Source organism: Oreochromis aureus, linkage group 7 (genome assembly GCF_013358895.1).
Source record: "Oreochromis aureus strain Israel breed Guangdong linkage group 7, ZZ_aureus, whole genome shotgun sequence".
NCBI classification, from domain to species: Eukaryota; Metazoa; Chordata; class Actinopteri; order Cichliformes; family Cichlidae; genus Oreochromis; species Oreochromis aureus.
In genome coordinates, this window is record NC_052948.1 from 56,021,622 (window position 1) to 56,043,376 (window position 21,755).

The window sequence follows — 21,755 nt, forward strand, 5'->3', positions numbered from 1 at the left end:
TGATACCCTAAACTCAACAGAAAGTCTACCATTTTGAATCGAAGATAACAAATTTTGGCACCACTTTTACCATTTCAACATGGCGAATTTAAATGTTTTGCCATGAAGCACGAAACTCAAAGACACATTGTCCAACATAACGCTGTCTCTCCTAAGCTTCTCAGGGGTCATGAGCGTCCAGAAATGAACACATTGATATGTCAAATCTCAGCAAAAGTTGGAGTAGTGATAGACGTAGCGATACCGCATGACAGTAACATCAGGAAGAAGGAACACGAGAAGCAAGAGAAGTACCAAGGTCTCAGAGAAGAGCTTGAGAAGATGTGGAAGGTGAAGGTAACAGTGGTCCCAGTGGTAATCGGAGCACTAGGTGCAGTGACTCCCAACCTCAGTGAGGGGCTCCAGAAGACCCCAGGAACAACATCTGAGATCTCTGTTCAGAGTCCTAGGAACAGCTAAGATACTGCAGCAAGCTGTCTATACCTTAGCGCTTGGAAAATGCCAAGCAAAGACTCACAGCCTTAGGCAACTGCTTGAAAAGGTATACCAGAGAAAGAGAAGGCAGTAGAATAAACCAGCTGAATCACAGAACCATCCAAGGTGTACTCTCAGTGGCAGGGGAACAATATGAGAAAAGCACCACCAAGGCTAGAGCCTGAGGAAGAACATAACGGCAATGCTCAGTAGCTAGTGGATCTAAGAGCAGACCACAGCAACCTCCCAGAGCAAGTTCCAGTAACCATTACAGTGGCAGACATCCAAGAAAGGGTCTCCAGTATGAAGCACTGGACAACACCAGGCCCCAACATGATTCAGCCTACTGGTTGAAGAAGCTGACTGCATTCCACGAGCGTCTGGCAGAACAAATGAACCACCTGCTAGTTGATGAGAGACACCCAGAATGGCTAACTGAAGACCAGACAGTTCTGGTTTTCAGTTAGCCCTAGAAGGGACCGGCCCCATCTAACTACCAGCCAATAACCAATATATAGGTATAGTTGTGCCAGAGGAAATAGTTTCAGCATCTGCTTTTATTTTCTGTACATTACAAGTTTTATTTTGGAAATTATAAGATAGTCAAATATCCTTAAAAATTATGTTAATCTCAAACATCCCAAAGCTGCTTGGCTCTGTTTTGTGGTCACCTTATAATACTGAGGAGGATTGGGCTGTCCAGCTCCCGGGGAAAACTGTGCTGGATTGTGTGATCCAGCAGAGTAGTGTCCCATGTGAGGCATCCGGCTGGAGAGGTAAGAGGGTGAGGTGGCGCATCTCTGCTGTGAACCAGTGGGGTATTGCAGAGGCTGGTTAGTGTACCCTGACATCCCACCAGAGCCATACTGTGGTCCAGAAAAACCCTGGAAAAAGACAGAGACGGTAAAGTGGAATTAGAGTTGTTTAATCCATAATTTAAATGGGAAAGTATGATATTGCATGAGTTATCAAGTAAGTATCTAATTCTTTCTGCTTTTTGAATAAACCAAAATAGGACAGATGAGAGGTAGTTAGCACTGTTGCCTCACAGAAGGTCCTGACTTCGACTCATCTGATCGGGGCCTTTCTGTGTGGAGTTTGCATGTTCTCCCCATGATTTTGTGGGTTCTCTCTGGGTACTTTGGCTTCCTCCCACGGTCCAAAGACAATTAGTGGGGATAGGAAGTGAAATGAGGTTTTTAACTGGTGACTATAAATTGCCCACAGGTGGTAATGTGAGTGCAAATGGTTGTCTCTTTGTTAGCCCTGTGATGGATTGGCGATTAATCCAGGTTTGTACCCTGACTCTTGCCATATGGCAGCTAGAGTATGGTAGCTACCCCACCCCAAGTCCCTGATAAACATATACAGAAGAAAATAGATGGATGGAGGACTATATACTATAATATAGTTCTAGGGAGTATATTTGCTTTTTGTAAGTTTGAGCAAAGATTTGGTGGGATCACTGACCTCGGAATGGAAAGGCCGTTTGAGTCCTTGTTGTCCGCCTGGATAGCCTCCTTGATGAGGAATTCTCTGAATGTGCGCAGGGTGAGAAGGATACAAGCCTCCGGTGGAAGGTGGAAGTCCAGACCTTGAAGAGATCATCCCGCCAGGATTCATCCCTGGAGGGCCACGGGGCCCCGCATGAGATAGGAATTGGGTGCTGTAAGAGGATGCTCCACCCAACTGAAAAGGAAAGGAGAAAAAAATAAAAATGTTAGAAAGTTAACTGGATCTTTTCCACAGCATTGACAGCTCACAGAGTTCAGTCATAGTGAGTCAGGGTCTGCATTTATCAAGCAACTCAGAGCTGTGAAAGTTACTTTTGCCCAGTCGCAGTTTTGGTAGTAGAAATAAATACAACCTGTAACTTAAAATGGGAATCCCATTTAACTTAAGTCTAACCAATGTCAGTATAGTGCTGTGGATAAAAAGACCCCTTCCTGAGGTTTTGTTTTGGTTTTTTTCCATATTTGTCACACTTTCAGATACAGTACATTTTCAGATCAAACAGTGTTTACTATTAGACAAAGATAACCCAAGTAAATACAAAATGCATTTTTTAAAATTTAGAGTGTATTTTTTAAGGAAAATAAGCTCAGTTTTGCTCAGCCTACCAAAATTACTCCAAGTGTAATCAACAAGTCACGCAGATCTCATAAGAATCCAGAACAACATCTAAAAAACTGCAGGCCTCACTTGCCTCAGTTAGGTATGATGATTCAACAATGACAAAATATTAACGGATTGCAATTTTTGCTCAGAGTTTCAAGGTAAAAATCACTGCTGACTAAAAAGAACTGAAATGCTCATCTCACATTTGCCAGAAAGTATCTTTATTGTTCCATGAAATTTGGGGTAAATATTCTCTGGACTGCAAAGACAAAAGCAGAACTTTTCTGAAGAGTTACAACCCATTACATCCAGCATGAGACAGTATGTCAGAAAAAGTACATCACACCAACAGTCAAACATTATGGTGGTAGTGTGATTCTCTGTTACTGCTTTACTGCTTCAGGATCTGCACGACTTGCCATAACTGATGTAATCATGAATTCTGCTCTCTACCAGAAAATCCTGAAGCTCAAACACACTTGAGTCATGCACCAGAATAATCTTAAACACACAAGTCCACATCTGAATGTTTCAAAAACCCACCACAGTAGGTAAATTAAAATAATTCTGCAAAGAACAGTGAGCCAAAATTCCTCCACAGTGATATTAAAGACTTATTGCCAGTTATTGCAAATACTTAATTGATAATCAAGCTTTTATATATGTTTTACCTGCTGATATTTTACCTTCTTCTTGTGATTCTCTGGTAAACAATTAACTCTCAATATAGTGGCCTCACTGAAAGTCAAAATATTGGCAACTTATTGAGTCCCTGGAGAAATGAGGAAATAAAAAAAACTGAAGAAGAAAATGTTCTACTGGAGAAAAGAGACGGGGGAAAAAAATAAATTAACAATATATGGTCAGATTTCTTAAAAGATGGTGATGGCAATTTATACTCAATGGTAACGATAAAGCAATTTTAACATCGTATGTGGACAAACTCGTGATAGATCGAGTATATTTGATGTATCGCCCACTTTTGTGCCTTTATTGATAACTTCAGTGGAAATTACAGGAAGAGAGTGGGACATGTAACAGGTCCAACTTTGGATGCTAAAATTATCTGCCTCAAAAAGTTGGCAATCAGGATCATCATGAACAAGTTGAAACTAGAGCTGCAACTACCAGAAAAGTCTGGTAACATCCAACGCAGAGTTCAGGTGTTACCTCACTGTCATTTATGGACAATAAAATAAGCTAATTACATGAAACCATGAAAGCTATGAGCAGCTTCTCCCTTTTCGCTTCTTGCATGCCCCCTAAACACAAAGAGATGCACATATCTTTCTCAGAGACCTTTACCTGGCCATAGCTCAGCTCCTGGTTCTGTTTTTCCTGTATTGCTGCAACAGTCGCTGTAGCAGTGGCAGTTGCTGTGGCAGCAGCGGCAGCAACAGCAGCAGCGGCAGCCTGAGTGAAATCTGAGGGTGGACGAACGCCTAGACCAGCACCTCCACTGTTTCCAGAGTAACTGTGGGGAGAGAAAGGAAGACTGGGAGATGAGTGTGATTAGTAAACTACGCATAACTGTGTGAGGTTTTGTCACTAGCATGAGTCAGAGTCGTGTGTGAGAGCAACCATAGTGTTGAGACCCCCTGCCCCCTTATTACATTACATGCATGTAATTAAAAAAAGCATTTCAGTCCTAACCAATCCTGATTTGGGAGATCACCCTCTTCCATCCCATATATGAAGAGCCAGAGGCAGAAAAAAACTATAGCAGGGGTCCAAAACAAAACAGAAATGGAAAGAAATAAATGTGGTGGGCTGCATAGCTGTTTGCAGCTGTTTAGCAACTGTGGGCAAGAAAAATTTACTGAGAAGGTTATGTAAAAGTTTACTAAATGCAGGACCTGTCTCTCATGATGACCTTCTGTATCTCAGTTAGACCAACTAACATCATTCCAGTGTTCCCTGATGTTGGCTTCCAGCCTACTTCTTCAACTGTTTCTAAGGTTACTTTGGCAATGCTAAAGATGAGTTCAGTTGCTTCAGGTGATATTGGTAGTCGGATGGTATAAAAGCATCTCTATGGGATGTAGTCAGCAAGCTGGGGGAGTTGTGCCTGTGTAAATAGTCAGTACTGAAATACACATGATTTCTTTGAATGTTCATTTTTCAGGGTGGAATGACTGTACAGCATATATCTTTAATGACTTTGTAAACAAGACCTATTCAAGGTAAAATGTATGCATACATACATACATTTACTTACATCTTTTTAATAATTGGTGCTGAAGGATCTACAATGTCTTTTAACTTGACATGAAAAAGCCTATTAACAGATTAACTGGTGATCATAATTTACTACAACTAGTAGTTTCTCTTTGCCTTTTCTCTGAGCATAAAGAAATGTTGTTTCACAGCACCAACTAGACTGGCCAATAATCAGAACAATAGGATAGCATACCTTCCACTGTAGGCGGAGGCTGGGTTGTAAGCAGTGCTGGGACGTCCATACATGACTGGCTGGCCATAACCTTTCGAGACAGGATCTCCATATGACTGCTGACCTATGAACTGGGAGCCCATCCCAGGACCCATACCAGGGCTACCACCGGGCATCATGTGACTGCCAGAGCTATCGCCAGGGCCCATGGGTGCACCAAACACCTACATAGGAAGAGGAGGAATAATTTCACTCCAAACAGTCTCATGTACCATAAAGTGATGAAAAGATATGAAGTCAGACAAGGTGGTGGAAGAAACGTTCATTAGACCAAATTGGGGACTTCCTAAGTTAACTCTTAACACTCAAACTGAAAGGTAAACAGAGACAATTTATTTTAAAATACTTAAGTAATTTTTTCCTCGTGTACTTCTAAGTAGACTCAAACATGTTTTGGTCTTTGGGACAAAACAGTATTTCTGAAAGTTATAACAGCACTGTAGGTTAGGAATGGGACATTTAACAATGAAATGTGGATGTAACTGTTGAGAGCAGCTCAACTTCAGCCATATCAGTGTCCTGAAAGTAAAAGTCTTTCAGAGAAGAGCAGCTTGCCCATTGATGACTTTGTTTTCTAATCTTTATTTTTCTAATATTAGATTATGGGACATTCATGAAAGTCACCACTGTATTAACTAAAAAAAAAAAGAAAAAAAAAGCAATCATTATGAAAAATACCAAGCTAAAAGTCACACAGCAACACACTGAAACATTGGTGCTCGAGCAGCTCTCATATTCTGCAAGGCAAAATTACTGTTTTCATCAAGTGATTCTGGTGGCTTTAAGGAGAGTAATAAAATTATTTTAATCCCCTGTTGAACAGGGCTGAAAATCTCATACACAGTGTGCACTTACACCAGATTTTTCCTCTTTTTTGGGGGGGCCAACATCCGTTTCGCTGCTGACCCCATCCACAACAATAAGCTTCCAAACAGGGGATTGCCTGACTGCCATCTATTTTAGTTAACAAACTGAATATGCACAAGTACCTCTTACAAAATCTATCGTTTTAGTAAAAGAAAATATTTCACTTTTAGATTCAGTCAAAATAGCAGCCCTTGATTTTACACTGAATTAAACCCAGGCTTTGTATATACTTCTGAAATTAGGAGAACAATGTCTCAGGATACCCAGGATACCAAGTCATGTGTTACCTGATTGTGTGTGTGATTGGTCACACCCCACACAGTGGTTACTACAGAGAGAGATCCTGCGTGCTGATTGGTGCCTGGTTGCCAGGAGACTGGCTCATTTATGAAGGAGCCGCCAGTGCTGCAGGAGGATATGAATACGAGTTACTGGGATAGTTGTGGAGGTTCAGCAGAGGCAGAGAGAGCTTTCATCTAGATATCAATAACATTAAATGTCAGAATATCAGACATAACTTTATTATTTCCTAACGAAAATAGATGATGAAAACAGACCTTATTACAGCTCATTTACTGCTGTAGCACAAGGACATGAGTAGAATGTAATCATTGCACCTTTTACTTTGGCGAGCTAATGATGAACCATAACATGGTTTATTTATCTCACAGTTAAGGTTTCTGCTTCCTCCTTGCAAACCATTTTCTGGAAAGGATAGCACTGGTCTCAGAGCACAATATTTAAAGGCTTACTGACAATGAAACCTTCAACACCATTATGGATGTTTTATTTTTAATATTTTTAAATTACTCTTACATATTTTGGTAAAGAAATAGAAATTTAAGCTGGCATTTGTTCACTTAATAATCAGATTCAATATGTTTCTGTTACTTTTTCCCCATTTTCCCCTTTTTAACCATTACTGCTTGTTGTTGAGCTGGCTACACATTTCTTCCACTTCTTTCTGTAGTGAAACAGCAGTCATCAGGCTGTATGGCTGCACTCAATTAAGACTGTTTTGGCTTAAGCAAATCCAGATGCATCCAAAAAGACTGAACAGAAAACACTCTGGATTCCCTTTAATAGTTCAAACTGGAGGGAATTCAGTTATCTGCTTCTTTTTATTTTTTTCCTTTATTATTTACAGATCCATCCAAGTTTTCTTCCTGGTTGGAGGTGCAGCACATAGACTTACTGAGCATGTCTATAGTCAAAAGATTCTCATATCCATCTGCACTGATTTATATTTGCCAGCATGGTTCTGCTATTGGACTTCTCTTCCTCTGATTTTCCATGAATGCATGAGGAAAGGTCTGCAGGGGAACATCAGCTATAGTCAGCACAAAACAGACTCTGCTTACGAATGATTGTTTAACATGTAATGTTTAACAATCTTTGTTAAATTAATAGTTCATAATAAATATTATCATAATTTCATATGTGTTATGAATTTTTCTGCATAAAAACAGCAAAATGTGACCATGGAGCACAGGGGGAGACAGAATGAAGATTGAAGGGTTGATACTGGTCAGAATAGCTAACACACTCCTATCGCTTGACACTTCAAGTCATGCAGCACTGACTTCACTCTTCCTCTGAACCTGTGTTTCAAAAAAACATCTTCACCATCAAGTGAGACGGCACTGATGAAACTGGAGATGACAGTTTCCCTTTGAGGCATAAAGTAACTCAGTGGTAAAATTGCATGTGTGGGAAGAATCAACAAAGTTTGTTGATTTGTGAAAACACAAAGCCACCATCGTCAACCACAAAACAGCATGTTTTACTTCATAGAATTCTGAGACACGGCGGGTCTGGGCCCGCGCTGGAGAGATGGCGCAGTGGCAGAATGGCTGCTGTGTTTGCCTAGGATTACTCCTCACCCCCTACCCAACCCTGTTGCTGGTCACGTGCTCCATAATGTTGTACTGTGGACATTTATGTGCTTTTTGTGCAGAGGAGTTTTTTTGTTTCCTGTTCTCATGCTGTCCTCCCATAGGAGCCCAGCATGAGGTCTCTTTTTTTCCTCTTGTACTTTCCCATTGTAGTGTACATTTCAGTGGTTTTCTAATGCAACCGTTCTCCGACTTGTATCCCCATGTGATGTCTGTGTTGTGTGTGTAAGGTTGGGGGCGGGTCCATTCCACTGCAGGGCAACCTGCATGTGGCGAATAAAATTTGAACTTGAACTTCAACTTGACTGCTGTGGAAATTTTAACCTGTTAGCTCAGGAAACGAATGACAGTAAAAGACCCAAACTACACAAAAAGATACATAAACTGGCCAATAAAGGCAACTGTAGATTAACAACTCCTGAGTTTTCCAAAGGTTGCAGGTTGGAAAATTACAGTTTTTGTCCCTGGAGTCTGGGAGTTTTGTTGATAGTAAGACCTCCCTCTCTAGAAATAGCTGCTGAATATGTCGTAGTTATCACACATTTTAGAAAATAAAATATGCTTTACTGCTGACCCCAAAGCAGTTCAAAGTTTCATTTCTGTGTCTCTGCTGTCTGCTTAGAAGTGTGCTGGTCATCAGGTAAAGGACTGTCTATGTATAAGAACCATACAAAAACCCTGCAAAGAAACCAAACAATCCCTATGTGAGAGACAGCTCAATCACTTAAAACCTTGAAAATATCTAGAATGGTCTAATAAGCTTGAGATTTCTTGAGATTGAGAAAGTGTCAGCTTATAAATATGATGTATGATAGCGTTTTTACATTTTTTTTGAATAATCAACTTTAATTTAAATGCTTTTGTTATCTTACATGTTGCCTTTGTGAGAAATAAAGAGAGATGCATGTGCAGCTGCAGTTAGACTCTGAGCAGCAACATTCTGTTGTTACCAACCTACTAAGTGTTTCTGTAGACTTTTTGGGCAACGGTATAGCCATAAAACAAAGATTTTATATTGGGAATTTCACGATAAAACATACTTTTAAAATTCTGAAAAACATAACTTTTCATTTCTTTTATTGTACCAGGCGTAGTGTAGGTATCACAGACAACCAATCAGTTATAGACAAATCTGGTGTAAGACCTTTAAACAGCTTTTTGCAGGACTGCTCTCTAAAATCCAAAGAAAACCGATTTAGTCTATTTGAGCCTTGAAATGCTTGGGACGTTTGCTTGAAAATGACAGTTATTTAAGTTATTCATATTTTATTTCAGAAGATATGATGTGGAGAGAGTAGTTTTAAGAACACTTCAAACATACATAAAAATTATTTTAACATTTTAATGAAAAAACCAATTTGTATATTTAAATCATATTAAATAAGTGAACAACTAATGGGAAAAATTTCATTCTATTATAACTAAGGCTACGTACACACTGCAGGCGAAAGTGCATCAAATCCGACTTTTTTGACCCTATGCCACCCATATCCGATCATGGTATGATAGTTTGAACAGCACAAATCCGATATTTTCAAATCCGACCCAGGTCACTTTCGTATGTGGTACTGAATCCGATACATATCCGATGTTTTAGAAAGCGACTGCTGTTTGAATGGTCATGTTGCATTAAATCCGTCTTTTACATCACTGACACAAGACGGATGCCAATTATCAGCGCCGGAGAAGCACCCGAGAAGACATCGGAACACTTCCTGGCCATCCAGTGTAGATGTCAGTGAAACTGTTGGGAAGACAACGTTGGAGAAACGTGAACATTTTATTTGTACTGTATAATCTGCAAATTCTGACAGAAATCTGCAACTATCCTTTGAAGCACCGCTCCTCTCTAAAACAGCAATAAGGATAATTATTAGGCCATATGTAAATAACAAAAAACCTTTATAACTTAAAGCAAAATTGGGAAACGTAAAGTCCGAAACAAGTCTTTATATTAAGGGCCATCAGTCAAACAGTACTGTTTGGTCTGGGTCTAAACAGAGCGCGTTGTGTGTGACGTCTTCTTTTGCGCATGCGGGCCGCTGTGAGGGTTCACACTAGAGCACGTTTGCTGTCACATTTTATTTGTAGTGTGAACAAGCAGACAAAAAAAAATCGTATTTGATCAAAAAATCGGCATTGAGCATTAAGACCTGCAGTGTGAACGTAGCCTTATTCTTGCTTGGCTTAGCAGGTGAAGGGTCACATGATTCACCTGAGGACACTGAGCTTATGGTCACACTTGTGTGAGTGTGTGGATACCTTTGTGGAGGCAAGGAGGGTTTCATGCACTTGAGGAGGTTCATCGGAGTACCCCCACCATCCTCCAGTGGCAGCCCTGAGACGCACAGAAAAAGACGAATACTCAAATCTCATTTGGTGCTGCAAACAGCAGCGATTTATCATCACTGTAGCCCGTACTCTGTGCACAAAGACAGTGCCGTCCCACTCTGAGCAACTCACTTTAATCTGTGTGTGTGTGTGTCACTGTGCACATCAAAATGTTAGCCTATCACTGACTGCTCTCTTAGCTCTGATACCTCGTCAAGGAGGGGGAGGGGTGCTGCGAGTTATATTTAGCCTGCTGATATCAAAAGAAATTTAAGAGAACAGAGATGTAGAGAGGCACCGTCTTCTCTCAGAACACCAATGTACAATAGTCTCTTACCGACACAAATGTTTAAAGCTTAGGGAGTTTTTTTTCCTGTTATTTTTTTTATTTGAAGACAGAGATCACTATCAATTTGATCATTTCTGAATCCAAAACATAAACAAAAGTGAAGCTAGTTGATCATTTAGAAAAATCCATAAAGATGAAAAGATGAAATATTTGCTGTTTAAAATATTTCAATTAGACAATTTGATGCTTTTCATTATTAAAAAATGAAAAGCATTATTTAAAAAAACAAAACAAAACAAAACAAAACATCAAATTCATTATCGCCTGGGTAAATAATTTGCTGTCACACAAACATCTGGGTATGGTAACACATCTGAACACACCTTATGTGTGAATTTGTTTTTACAAATAATAAACACATAAATAAATTTACAGTCATTTTAAAGATTAATCTAAAAAAATTTAAACAGCAAAAAATGAGTTGAACATTAACTCCATCAGCCAATAGGGCCTATAGTTATAAAAAGGCACCAATACAAAAGGCACTTCTTTTTCTTCCTGTGTTCAAAAAGAGTCCAAAACCTTACAAAATGAACTCAAGCCATTAAAAGAATGTGAAGAAACAACCACTTTAACTTCATGTCCAGAACAACTCTGTGTTGTGTTTAAGTGACATCAATTTAAGCTGAGCTTTGGGCCACACTGTACTTGTACTTTGATATAATACCACTCTCTGCCACAAGATTGTGCAGCAAGTGAATGTTACAGAATTTCAGCCCAAGTTACATGGGCCTAGGGCCAACCAGACTCTAAGCCCATGTAACTGGGGAACAACAGGTAAAAATGTATATTACTCTACCAGTTGGTTGCTGGAGGTTGATGGTAGTGACTAGGGTGAAGTTGATTAAAAAGACATATATAGTGCTGTTCTGATTTCTGATTTCTTTGATCACTAGCAGGTTGCCGTGTCCTTCCTACTATTCAGTGCTATTTCAAAGTTGTAATATTGTAGATAAATGCTAGTGTTTTGAATATACAGTCAATTGATATTTCAGTTCTCTAAAAACTTTTGTCACTGTCTTTACTTGTACAAATGTATTTTAAGAGGGCCTTAATAAACAAGTATTATAAAAAAAAAAAAACATGATCCATTTTGAAGCATAGTGTAATTTTCAATCCATGTCTTTTAGATTTAAAAGGAAATTTAATTAAATTTAGTTCAATGAAGTTGAAAAAAAGAGTCCTACTGGGCTTCATTAGTATGTGGGACTTCGGAGGCAAAGTGGAATGTAGCTCAGACAGTGGCTGAAGCAAAAACTGATGTTTGGGAGCGAGCTCAGTTTCGCCTTGGTGGTCTCAGAATCTCATCTCTGCTATTTGTGGATGATGTGGTCTTGTTGGCTTTCATGAGGTGGTGGCCTCCAGCTCACACTGGAGCAGTTCATAGCTGAGTGTGAAGCAATGGGTATAACAATTAGCCCTTCCAAGTCTGAAGCCATGGTCCTCTGGTTCAAGGACAAGGTGCTGCCCCAAGTGAAGGAGTTTAAGTATCTCATGGGCTTGCTGACAGACAGGCTGGGACTGTGGCTATAGTGATGCAGTACTGGTCTGCTATGGTAGAAAGAGAGTTCAGCATAAAAGCGAAGCTGCTGATTTACCGGTCAAACTATGGCCTGACCCTTATGGCGTTATTTTTGTGCCACTATTCTGAGCGCATGTAAAAAAAAAAATAAAAAAAATAAAAATGAGCGCACGTAAAAAACTCCGCCACTCTGTGTTCCTGCGCTACTGCCTCGTTTGAGTTTTGGACGAAATGGATTCTGGGATATTGCATTTCGTCATTTCGATCTGATTGGAGACCAAAACAGCCAATCAGATTTTTTTGCATCCAAGTCTGTGATTGGCTGGTTTTGTGGCACGAATATAACGGTGTACAGAAAGAGTTGAGCGCGCACGGGCAGAAATGTTGAGAGCGCAAGCAACACATTGCGAGCAAGCGCAAATGCAAAAACTGAGCGAGAGGGGCTCCTATTGTGTGTGTGTATGGATAATAGCAAACACTGAAATACATTTTTTACACTCAGCAATGAATTTTGTTCACTCAAATTTAGCTTTTCTTCACTCAAAATAAATTTTTCCTCAAAATGCAACACTTGCACCTGCAAATGTTTTTTACGTGCGCTCAATTTTTTTTTACATGCGCTCAGAATAGTGGCACAAAAATAACGCCATAGACCCTCACCTCTTGTCATGAGCTATGGGTAATGACCCAAAGAGCAAGACTGATTGTAGACTAATTTCTACAAGTGACAGAAATTAGTTTTTTATTCAGGGTGGCTTGCCTCTCCCTTAGCAATAGAGTGAAGAATGTATGACTTTCAGATACTGTCATCTCATTAAAGGAGATGTCATCTCATTTAATGTCTGTAAAAGTAAAACTCTGAACTACTGTCTCAAGATCACTTTAGAAAAATTGCAAGAAAGTGTGGCTCCTTAGAAGGACAATATAAAAAAATGAGGAGTGACTCAAGACTTTGCAGAAAAATGGGTGTGTGATGAAAAGCTAAAAGCCTAAAACAATTCAATTATTTTTATTATGTAGCTAAAGCAAAATTGACATAACAGCTAATTATCATGCATGCAAATATAAATGCGATTTATATTTGCCAATATATTATTATACAAGAAAAAGGTCAGGATTACCTGATATTGGTACATCTGTAAAAGACACCCTGTCATATGTGACAAAAAAAAAGCATCAAACCTCCATAAATTGAATTATAAACTGCAAGTATTTGACATTTTTGTTAAATGTCAAATTTCTGCATCTCTACTGTGCAGACAAATGGGAGGTGGCGCTGGACCATTTTAATCTACACATACAGCATGTCTTAATTACAGTCTTCAAAAAAGGTTACACCACATGAAAACATGCAAAAACAGATTAAACTTGTTCTTTGACTTGGTCAATATATTAACACCGCTGCTTGTTTATTTGTGCCTTTTTCTCCTTTAATGACAGATGCTTTTTTTTCCAGCACATTCCTCCTCACTGCTCTGCCACTGCTCTCCTCCTGGGTTCTCCCACTCAAGATTTTCTTTATCTGACAGTTACCAACTGACATGCTAATTTTCCAACATCAGAGCCTTGAACATCCCCTCCCACTGTATCTTTTCTCTGGCTTTCTATTTGCACTTTGTAGATTTAGGTCAGACACTTCATATCTTGTATAAAAAGAAAGAAAGGGAGAGTTGAATCTTGGATCATGTAACCACCATACTTGAATTCTCATTCATCAAAAAGCACTTCCAGCACTTTACAACTTATTGTTGTCTCATTACAGCTGGATGGCAAAAACCACACAAAAATAAACATGAAATATCTATGATCTCTAACTTTATCACAGGTTTAATTTGAACACAACTGGCACAGACTACCTGTACAGAAATGACAGCATCTATGGCTTATTTGACCTCAGGTTCTTGACATTTTCTTTACCACAATTCTTCCTCTTCATTCCATTTCTCAGCACATGTTCTTTGCTTCTCTGTTACTGTCAACACACTGCCAGCCGTTACACCAAAGCCACTCAATCAACTCACAACTGACCCTCTGCTCCTATACCTGCATTCCTGCTTTCCCCCTCCTGCTTTTAAGAAAGTTTTAAGAAAATTTCAGACAGTTTTCTAAAAAAAAATTTAATTTTTAAGCATAAATGCCTAAAATTAATAAATTTAAGCTTGTCAAATGCAAATAATTGCTACTTTTCTGAAAATGTGCAAATTGGACTATTCAACAAAACAATATTAATCCATCACAAAAAATTAGAAACTGCAGCCCTATTAACACTTCACTTTTCTCTCTCTCTCTCTCTCTCCCACACACACACAACTGAAAAGAGAGTAAACGTCTGATGCAAATGCAAACAAAGCCACTTAACAATGATATCTGATGGAACACATTACACATTTGACTCCTAATTCACAGTATCTGAAAATCAAACTCTCAAGATTTTTTAGATAACTTGACCTCTGATCTCAACTTTGAGGTCAAGGTCACTGGGACTTTGACCTTCAGATCAAGAACTGGTGACTTATGATACCTTTCAAAGCGAAATTCTAAAAATGCAAAAAGCGCCACCCCTATACACTGATAAGAAAGATATATATATGTATATGTTCTGTTTTTTGTTTTTAAATCTCAGTGAGCGGTGTCATAAAGCTCCTTGTCTGTCAATTAATATGTGCAGCCATCCTTTACATTACAGCCATCCTGTGGCCGCAGTCCACTATTGTCACTGAAAACTGTGCTTATTTCAGTTTTGCTAGAAAACTTATGCTCTCCATGTTTGGTGGAGAGCATCACTTTCAGTGATTTAGCATTGTCACAGATAAGTTTCTTCTACCTTGGATAACATGTGTGATTCAAAGATGGAAAATGAAAAAGTTATTTCTGTAGCACATCAGCAAGAAAGACCCTGACAAGAGGGAGATGGGATGGAAGCTCTGACTGTGTCTTGTTCTAACAAAACAGGCAAGTTGAGCAGGTGCAGGCTCAGCCAGCACTTTTAGATTACCATCTATCCACTTCCGCTTATCCTTTTCAGGGTTGCGGGGGGCACTGGAGCCTATCCCAGCTGTCATAGGGCGAGATGCGGGGTAGACCCTGGACAGGTCGCCAGTCTGTCGCAGGGCTAACACAGAGACAGACAACCATTCGCACTCACATTCACTCCTGCATTCACACCTATGGGCAATTAAGATTAATCAATTAACCTATAGAATAGGTTACCATCTATCAGAATGTCTGAATGTAATACTTTTGACCAACTGTTTGGCCAACACTCCACCTTCATTTTTCATTAATATTTTTAATCCGATGAGCCAGAAATTGACACCGACAACCCACTCTACCAGCTGAGCCACAGCTTCTCAAAATGTAATGCCAACATTCAAAATAAACAGCCTATCATTGCAATGTCAGTGATTTAGCAATTAGTTTTTAAGAAAGTTTTTTTTTTTTTAACTACATAAACTCCCAGATTGGGCATAGAGAACTGTTCAAATCTGCTGATATTAATACCAACTAAATTTCTGGTATTGTTAAATTTCTTCCTCACAATATCTGCCAATACAGAGCAGCAACCAAATACCAATGTTAAACTAATAAGCTGCAGTCCTCACTGTGGTGAAGAGTAGGGATGGGAATCGAGAACCGGTGGTTGTAGAAAACCAGTTCCCAGTTCCCTGTCTATTGATCCCACTTATCAGTTCTTGCACTCTCACTACAATCAGCCGATTTTACTTCGTGTGTCAGTGGAAGAAAATAAAGAGACATATGGATATTTATTTTTATTGCACAAAAGGACGAGATAAATGGTAAAGTGGAAAACTGCATCCAGGACAAAAACAACCGCATTGTGCTGCTAACACAACTTTGGTTCTTTGCAAGCATCTGTGAAGACAGCATGCTAACGCTAAGCTAGCCAAGAACCTAGAGTGAATGCTGAGTGAATGCCGACTCCAGCAGCCAGGACCTTACTTCAACAGGTAACAAGCAGATGAGAGTCAAGCTGCAGCCTCCTCTACTACCTGTTCACGTTTCTAAAGCTGAATCACTGTGGCAAACACTTTGCGCTGGTTTTTATCTTTGCTTTTGCTGAGCGGTCAGCTTTGTATTCTACCAAGAGAAAGATCTTGACAGAGTAATTAAGTAATGCACTGCATTATTTTTAAGAAACGTGTTCTATGTGATATGTGTAATTACTTTTTTGAGTAACAACTCCAACACTGATCACAATAAAGAGGGGAATCACTAAATTCTTATCAATTCCCATACCTAATGACGAGACAAGGATTTTTTTTTTTTTATATATATATATATGTTAGACATGATCAGGCTCAGTTTTCCTGGCTTCGTAGAATAAATTATAATAAATATTTACTGAATTAGTATAAAATAATAAATGACAACAGGACAAAAATTCAATTCTTCACATTATTCATCTAATATTTTTTCAATAGTTCAATTTCAATGAGCTTCATTAAACTACTTAATTCTGCTGTTATAGTCACACTTACGGTTATCATGATACTACTATTGTTATTATTCAAGCTCAATATTGATATTCAGTTAAATATTCAATACCACAGGGAGAAAAATAACAAATATTTAAGAGGCTTTTGTTTTGCTTTTAAAAAAAGATTAGAACAATACAAACAATAATGCCAGTAACAACACTAGGGCTGTGCGATATGACCAAAATCTCATATCCCGATATTAAGACATCTATCGTCCGATAACGATATAAATCACAAAAATGTAACATTTTCTGTAAATTCTGTGAATGTCGGGCAGCTCGACTTGCGTGAAGTGTTTCCAGCTGGGCGTCGCGTACCTGGAGTCGAGTGTTTTAACTGATGCATGAAACGATACATTTTTAGACATAGGTTGTAACAGCTGCCGTTTTCTTTGAGTATTTATTACACAGCGTGCTGCGGGGAAAGGCCTGTTCTAACGTTTGAGTCTAAGGTTTATTTTTTAGCACCTGACGGCTCTTTTTTGCTTCTCATCCGTAAATACTCTGCATCTTTCACATGATTCAGTTTATTTTGAAAAGTCTCAACAGGATCTTGAGCTTTATTGTGAAAGGTTTATGTGGAAAATAAACAAGCGGACACGAGATGGTTTTACCATCGTTGTTGCTAACGACAACGCATAAAAACAAGCGCTTGTCCGTCTGTAGTGTGGTTATATTAAATATAAGAGAAAGAGAGAACTTTAGGAAATTAATATAGCCACTACAGTGACCATCAAAATAATGAAAAAAATATTGTCGTAAACAGTTTATTTTGCGACACCACGAAACAAACGATAGCGTAAAATGAAACGATAGACGTTTTTATATCGTCATCCGATATATATCGTTATATCGAACAGCCCTAAACAACACTATATTCAAGTTGACTGATGCAGTGCAAAAAAGTAACATAATTGTAAAGTGTATCTGTGAAAATCTGTGAAAAATGTTAAAATATTTTTTTCACAGATATTGACATATATGCGAAAAATAAAAGTGATTATATTTAGACTGCATGAGGTAGAAGTGTGCTTCTGGTAACTTCAGCTTCACATTTTCACTGCTGATCAAATAAAGGTGGTAAGATTTTCGCTCTAGTTGCTAAGCTTTCCTCTTGAAATAACAACTTTCAGACACAAATAGTTGTGTTACCCTGTCAAATTAACACCATAAATTATAATGTTACAGACGGGCACGACTGATGTTTACTGGGTAGCCCCAAAATTAAAATAAGCTTTTTATTATTAGCCATAGCCACTACTCGCTACCTTAAGTTAACCTTCAGCTGCCCCCTTACTTCTATGCAACCCTCACAATTATCAGCGTTTAGGACCAGAACTTGGAGTACACTAGCTTGTGTGCCTGTGAGGCTACATTTGTGGCTATCTGGTCATTACTAATAGTTAAGCAGCTAGCATCAATGTGTACACTGGCCAGGTTAACCTTTATGAAAACTGTTTAATCCGACAATATTGTTGAAAAGGAAACTTTACTGACCTTTCCAAATTCCTCCTAGTGTTGTTTATTGTTAACTACTTTAACTGCTAGTAAAGAGGGCTGTGTGTGTGTGTCTGCAGCAATCCTGGGTGAAGCTGTGGGCCAACTGGAGGAGACGGCACTGTTGGTATCAACAGTGTTGCAAATAATTATGTAATGTGATAGTAATTTTTAGTATAGTCAGGACATCACCTTTTACTGTTCCTCAAAAAACACACCACACAGTGTGTGGAGTTGAGCTGAACAACAGATGACGTGAGACATTTACTAAGTTTTTGACAACATGTTATGTTACCTTATGTGCAGCAATAGCTTTCCACCGAGTATCACATCAAAGATCATGACAGTGAGAGCAAGCAAGGAAGAGTGAGGAATGGTTTGCCCCTCTCTCTGCTTTGTTCTGTTGTTGTTGAAGCTTGTCATTCGTGTAAACTCCGCTAACTACAATTAAATGCCGTTAAATTAAAAACTTTTACAAGCACACAAAAGTTAGCATTAAATACCTCAAAACTGTCTAATTCCTCCATATAACATTAGCTCTCCCACTAAAAACTGCTGTCCTGCCATGTTTAATGCAACCATATAGAACTGAATTGAATAGATTATGGTTCTGTCACAACAGGATTAATATTTGACCCTAATACTGGACTGGTGCATCCCTAACTGTAATGTACATGTACATGTAATGTACATACATCTCCCACTAAATGAACATTTTTAAAATGGCATCTTTACTTAAAACAGACAAACAAACAAAAACTTCTTAAATTACAAGACTGTTCTGTAAATGAATCATTTATTAAATAAGACAAATCATTTAACAAGAAATAATGCCTTCTCTTGTCCGTTTGTGTTTTTAGTATTAAAACAAATACAGTGCCAAAACAAGCTAAAAGCTCATTATTCCCCTCATATATACCAACTGATGAAACAATTGATAAATTTAACTAACAAGCAACTTTGAAAACAAACAGTTGTCACTTTCAAGGGGAAAAAAAGGTCAAATCTCTGGTGTCAGCTTCCCAAATATCACCTACATCACATGTGACAACAACCTGAAAACATTTTGGACAGAAGAGTAGAGAAAAGCTCAAAGCTTTTTTTTCTTAAATCTTAAGCTTCGTGACTGGTATCAGAATAACAGAAAAAAATGGCATTTACCAGTGTGAGTGGTCTATAATAATCTGAAAAAAAATCTAAAAAAAAAATCTTTCCACTGAACAATAAGGAAAACAAAAGCTGTTTTTAAAACATTAATACTAGAGAAAAATTTAACAATCAGTGCATCCCTAATGAAAACAATGACAAGTTGCAGTCATAGTCCAGAGTACAAGGTGCAACTGAATCCTAAACAAACTTCACTCATGTTTCCTGTTTGTTTGTTTTTATCCTATATTATACTGTACTGGACTAGCTATTATACTAGCCCTTTTCCGTTAGCACACATACCTTAGGCATAAATACAATTCTACACAGAAGTAAAAAAAGTGTTGAATTACATTCACTAAGTCACCAACTACAATGCATGCCCAACTTCATCTTAAAAACTAAATAAATGAGAAAAAAGCTGCTAAAATTCTTCACCATAAATATTAATTTGAGCCTTTTCTGAGCGTATAACAGGGTAAACAACAGTGGAAATTTGTGTTTTCATGTCAACGCTGACCCAAAATAACAGCCTGGCTTCATGCCAGAACAACATGTTATTGTACCCCTCACACAATCCAGGAAGTCATGGCCAAGGAAAAACAAAACAAAAAACAGGGCACTGGCTACCTCAGCTCAGAAATATAAATCGCAACGCAACAACAACGACCACCTATGCCTATAACTGTACCGAAACACCCAGTTAACGAAATGGACTGCAAATTAATGCTGACATAAATTTTGACATGATAAGGTGAATATAAGGTGATAATCAGAGCCGTGTGCAGCATGCAAAACAACACTAACACTCAACTCAAGAGTATCGCAGTACAAACAAAACATGCGGCTGTAATGTACGTGCAGCAAAACAGGGGAGGAAAAATCAGCAGCATAGATTGTGTGGAGGAGTTCAACCTCTGCGCGACTGTGTAAGCGTCACTTTAAAAAAACAACAACATGAGAATAGCAGATGTTTTGTTTTACCTACCTGCCTGGACTGATGATCAAACTCGGATTGTTTTGGTTCCGAATGGCGATTTAAAAGCAAGGAAAAGGTGGGGGGAAACAATGCAATAGTCCCGTATTGGGTAAAGCTGCAACGTGCTGTTGTGACCCTAGCAGCAAGTCCGTGTATCGCTGTCTGCCAGTGAATGCCAGCAGAGAAGTGGAAACAGAGCTGTAGAGGGTCGTGAACACGCCGCCGGTTGGCACCGTTAGCTAAATGGAGGATGCTTAGCTCGCGCTGATAAGTTTGTGTAACACTCTATTTTCCTACCCTAAACTAATTTCGAAGTAATTATTCACGCGATAATAAAAGCGCCTTACTAATTTCCTGGAACCGGTATTCCTGATAATAAGTGCCCAGAGAACTCACCCCGTATCTGCTCCTGCTGCCAGACAACGAAGCCGCTTGATTGTAGGTAGTTACGTTAGCTAAACAACGTTAGCTTAGCTACTAGTGTCGCAGTCGTGTCATTAAGACAAAGCTGCTTGATGGCCGTATTATCGAGCAGAGGCTACTTGGGCGATTTATAATGCATTTTTGCAATTTTCATTGCACACACACACAAATGTGTTTATATATTAACACAGATATTCTCATGTGTGTTAATACACACGATGACTCCAGCTGAGTCAGTTACAATAGGTTTTTGCAGTGTGCTTTGGCAGGCAGAGAATGGCTGCTCTGTATACCTTGCTCATTGCTCAGTGACCCTCTAATATATTCATGAGATCACAGAGTTAATGTCTCCCACAGAGAAAGGCATTTTCACGTCCCTCCTCCTACAAGTCTAGCGGCTGAGTGACTGCAGACCAGAGCAGCAGGTCATTACACAAGAAAAGGAGCGAAAAGGAGCCTGTGTGTGTTGTGGCGACAGGGAGGGAGTTGGGGGGGGGGGCATCATCGACCATGACGTCACCTGCTAATGATCTTTTATGTTTGATTCATGCACCATGCAACGTGTCTTTTTCACTCATTCCCATCATACATGCACCTGCAATGCACATGTTTGACAGTATTGCCTCCTAGGCAGCATGCACACACACACACACTAAGAAAAGGTGTGTGTATCACTTGAAGCCTGGCAGTATTTTAGCAGCAGGGCCAGTGAGTGTTTTGGAGTCATTAGAGGTGTCTGCAGTGTCTTGCCAGAGGGCTAGTGCAGTGTGGAGAATAAAAAGTCCAGCTTGCCTGTATTTTTCCAGACCTCTGTTGCCCTGGAAACAGGTTCCCCGGATTTCCCATTTCTTCATTTTTCTCTACGCTATCCATATTACCCCACCACCACCTCCACCTCTACACTTCATGCTGCAGCTGCCTTGCTGATTCCTCCCCCCACAACCTGCCGCATAGTACAATCACATACAATTCCAGTGTACTGCAGTCACTTCACAATGTCAAAGAACACCTCCTTTCCTACACACATTCTTTTGCCTACACAAAAAAAATCTGACAGTGTATACGGCTGAAGGATTAAGCCCATTTTGAATGTGAGGCAGAAGAGCCATCCTTGCTGCAACAATCTGTGCTCGGGGAGGAATGAAAAATGCTTGTTGATGGGGAGGATGAGGAGACAGAGGGTAAAGCAGTGCTAGCTGCATAC

The 21,755-nt window shown here is 39.2% G+C and overlaps 1 protein-coding gene across 9 annotated transcripts in view; it reads right to left on the minus strand.

Moving 5' to 3' along the window:
• Positions 1-20,930, minus strand: part of zmiz2 (zinc finger, MIZ-type containing 2) — a 33,286-nt gene extending 12,356 nt beyond the window's left edge. Inside the window, exons 1-7 of one of the 9 annotated variants that reach the window (XM_031732978.2) lie at positions 20,525-20,930; positions 10,069-10,144; positions 6,199-6,316; positions 5,006-5,208; positions 3,898-4,066; positions 1,945-2,163; positions 1,146-1,358 (exon numbers count right to left, since the gene is read on the minus strand). In XM_031732978.2, the coding sequence (XP_031588838.1) occupies positions 1,146-1,358; positions 1,945-2,163; positions 3,898-4,066; positions 5,006-5,208; positions 6,199-6,316; positions 10,069-10,112 (966 nt within the window). In that variant the 5' untranslated portion in view covers positions 10,113-10,144; positions 20,525-20,930. Of the gene's footprint in view, positions 1-1,145; positions 1,359-1,944; positions 2,164-3,897; positions 4,067-5,005; positions 5,209-6,198; positions 6,317-10,068; positions 10,145-20,137; positions 20,504-20,524 lie in introns of those variants that run through there. The other 8 variants (XM_039615191.1, XM_031732979.2, XM_039615194.1 and 5 more) reach the window with 8 other exon arrangements.
• Between the last annotated feature and the right edge of the window lie 825 nt (positions 20,931-21,755).